Source organism: Poecilia reticulata, linkage group LG14 (assembly GCF_000633615.1).
Source record: "Poecilia reticulata strain Guanapo linkage group LG14, Guppy_female_1.0+MT, whole genome shotgun sequence".
In the NCBI taxonomy this organism is placed as follows: domain Eukaryota; kingdom Metazoa; phylum Chordata; class Actinopteri; order Cyprinodontiformes; family Poeciliidae; genus Poecilia; species Poecilia reticulata.
In genome coordinates this window covers 8,972,422-8,975,699 of record NC_024344.1, presented here as the reverse complement: position 1 = coordinate 8,975,699, position 3,278 = coordinate 8,972,422, and the positions used below count along the sequence as shown (strand labels likewise).

General features: G+C 37.7%; 1 protein-coding gene across 1 annotated transcript; it reads right to left on the bottom strand.

Annotated features, from left to right (window-relative positions):
• Nucleotides 1-1,999: 1,999 nt before the first annotated feature.
• Nucleotides 2,000-3,012, bottom strand: LOC103475855 (gap junction alpha-3 protein-like). The gene has a single exon (XM_008427780.1). It carries the CDS (start codon nt 2,774-2,776, stop codon nt 2,000-2,002), a length of 777 nt encoding a protein of 258 aa, XP_008426002.1. The 5' UTR covers nt 2,777-3,012.
• Between the last annotated feature and the right edge of the window lie 266 nt (nt 3,013-3,278).

Here is a 3,278-nt window from a genome sequence, read left to right as displayed (position 1 = left end):
TGTTCAATCAAAACAGCAGAAGATGCCTCAGCACTGAGGGATATTGTTTTTTGGATCTATGGTTTATTGATGTGAGGGCTCCACAGACAACATTTCACAAGTAAGATGGACATATTATTGTGTATATATTGTGATTGGAATATTACTTTACTGTATTTATGTCCACTGGCGAGATACCAGCTAATATTAGCTACAGTGCTTGTTGTAATACGGGTTCAGCCCCGCTATGAAGGCTAACTGAGATTCTGTAAATCTAAAAAAATTAATTATTCTCTAACATTGACTTAGATTATCTGACACGAGAGCCTATAATAAAAATGAAACTATGTAACGCATATTATAAAACTTATATTATGTGTCATAACATTCACCAGTAAAGTTTACACAGGTGGTAAATACTTATTTATATGCAATTCTTTCAGTAAGATACATCCTAAATCTGCCGTTTTTCTTTTGAAAGTTTCACAAAGACATGATGTGAGGAAGAAGAGGGAGATATCTATAAAAAGAGACAGATTCACTGCAGCACGGTTGAATCTCACATTGGATTCTGGACTCAATCTCAGCTGCTGAATCACTCTGAACCTAGAACTCGTCGGCTGAAAAACTATCTATCTATCTATCTATCTATCTATCTATCTATCTATCTATCTATCTATCTATCTATCTATCTATCTATCTATCTATCTATCTATCTATCTANCAAAGCAGAACATTTCTCAGCAAGTCATACTAACAACAAAATAGAATGGAAAAGCCAGTTTCTTTCTTAAACATGAACATGTCACTGCCAGTGTCAAAATGATAAGACCCTGTTTAGTGTTGTTAACTATGGATAAAGCTTTGATGACAAGAATTGCAAGTTGTGATTATGGGAGATCAGTGGCAAGAGACTGGACAAGATTCATGTTTATGATTTTACTGTAACTTGTGATTCAGAAAACCACGCAAAGGGGAAAAAAACTAAAGATAAGACAATCTCCTTAAGGAAACATGAAGGGATCACAGTGCAGTTTCCTTTACTTTCCTCCCCATGCAGAGAAAAATTCCTCAATGAGGTTGAGGAATGAGGAGCAGGATGAGAAGAACTCCATCAGCATCTGTTTGTGGGTCGCAGACCGTTCTCTGTTGATGCTGGAGTGATGGAAACAGGCAGATGTCTTCATCTTCTTCTGCCTCTTCCTCTGTTTTCCCTCCTAGCTCCTCTGTCACAGCCTCATTCCTCTTTTCTCTGGCTGTTCACTCCATCCAAATCCTTGTCCTTCCATTATCATAAATGTACCGTTGTGTTAGTTGTCTGTTTATGGTTCATGAGATATACAATCAATCCATTTGATGTAATGCTCCACACATCTACCTACATTGGAGAAACTTAGGACTCACCTGGGAGAAATTTTACATTTCAGGGCAGATTTACAAAAAATATTATGACAACTTGTTCAGGCATTTTGCATATTTAGACTTGTAGGATGATTTCTGTGAAAGAAAACTTGAAGACAGCAAAAGACGAGTCCTTTCATACATGTCTTTTACACAAAGATTCTCTCATGTCAAATGACAATTGAATGGTCAGGTGGCAGCCCTTTTCACTTGCGCAATTAATGAAAATATTTTTTGAGCAAGTGAAATCAACCAGAACACTTTGATAACGTTGTGTTGTGCCCCAAAAAGTGAGTCAGTTTTTTAACAACAAAAACTCAAAAATGGGCCCAAATGGGGAGTGTAAAGGTGTGTCGTCCCCCCCGGTTGAAAAGGGGTATGGGTTTTAATGTTTTTATCTTTATTATTTATTTATTTATTTATTATTATTTTTAATCTCTCTTTTTTACTGTTTATATAATGTTACATGACTGTGTTTCTGTTTTTAATTATGTAAAGCACTTTGAAATGCCTTGCTGCTGAAATATGTTATACAAATAAAATTTTATTTGATTTTGAATAAAACCTCCCAGATTTTCAGGGATTATGAGTTTTTCTATTTGCCAGTGAGACTTTAGACCTACACGTAGCTCTGCTTGGTGGAATTACTCAATTTAGGATTGAGTGAATAAATCTCACTTGATCTACCATCTGTATTGCTTTGGACCGAGTTACATCCAGGTTTCCCATTTTCCTTCCAAATTAGGTAGGCCAACTCTAACACATTGAGAAGCAGAGATATTAAAGCTACTAGAAGCATGAAAATAATGAAGATTGTTTTCTCTGTGGGTCGGGACACGTAGCAGAACACTTTGGTAAGGCAGGGAAATTGTTCACAGGTGTACATCGACTGAAGGCCAAATCCGTACAGGTAGTACTGAGCTATAAAGAAGACTATTTCCAACAGAATCTTAGAAACTACATTAACAATGTACATTTTCTGGACTGTACCTTTCAATGGCACTTTAGGCTCACTGTTTGAGTCTTTTTTAGAAGTTTGGTTGTTTTGATCTTCGGTGGTTCTGGTTTCTTTCTTTTTGTCAATGCGGATTTTGTGAACTACAAACCCCAGATAAACGAGCGTTGGTGTGGAGACAAAGATAATTTGCATAACCCAGAAGCGAACATGAGAAACTGGGAAGGTCTTGTCGTAGCAACCAAGTTGACAACCAGGTTGKTTGGTGTCACATAAGAAATTGGACTGCTCATCTTGCCACACTTCTTTAGCKGCYRTYRTGAGGACGAAGATGCGGAAGACAAACAGCACCGAAATCCAGACTTTACCAACGCTGGTCGAATGTTCTTGGGCAGCCGCCAACAGCTGAGAGACCACACCAAAATCTCCTGATTCCAGCATTGGAAATTTAGCTTTGTCTTAATMAGATCCACCACARAAACCTATAATGAAAGAGGAAAATGCCTTTTAAATTTGGTGAACTGAGACTGCTTCCTCMRGGTKGGTGTCAATGACCGCCRTGAATCATGATGGAGAGGAACGGGAGACGAGTAGAACGGTTGAGACTGAGCCAAACAGCACAGCTCCCATTTTACTTGATTTACATGATTCAGGCATCTGATCGGACACCTCGTTTTAAAGGCACGACCTTCAGAGATAAATCCATTGGAACAATCCCAAAACATTCTGGTGAAGCGATACAGTTCCTTATGGCATGGAGAAATGGGATTGTGAAAAAAATTAAAAGCAGGTTTCATTACAAACAAAAAGAAGCATTGAACATTTTCTTAATCTGTGCCTTAAAAATGGAAAGATTATGACTCTGCTGCATAAAAACCAACATACAACCATACAACCATGTAGCTAAACTAACACAAAAAGAGCATTAATGACAGAGGCTTAT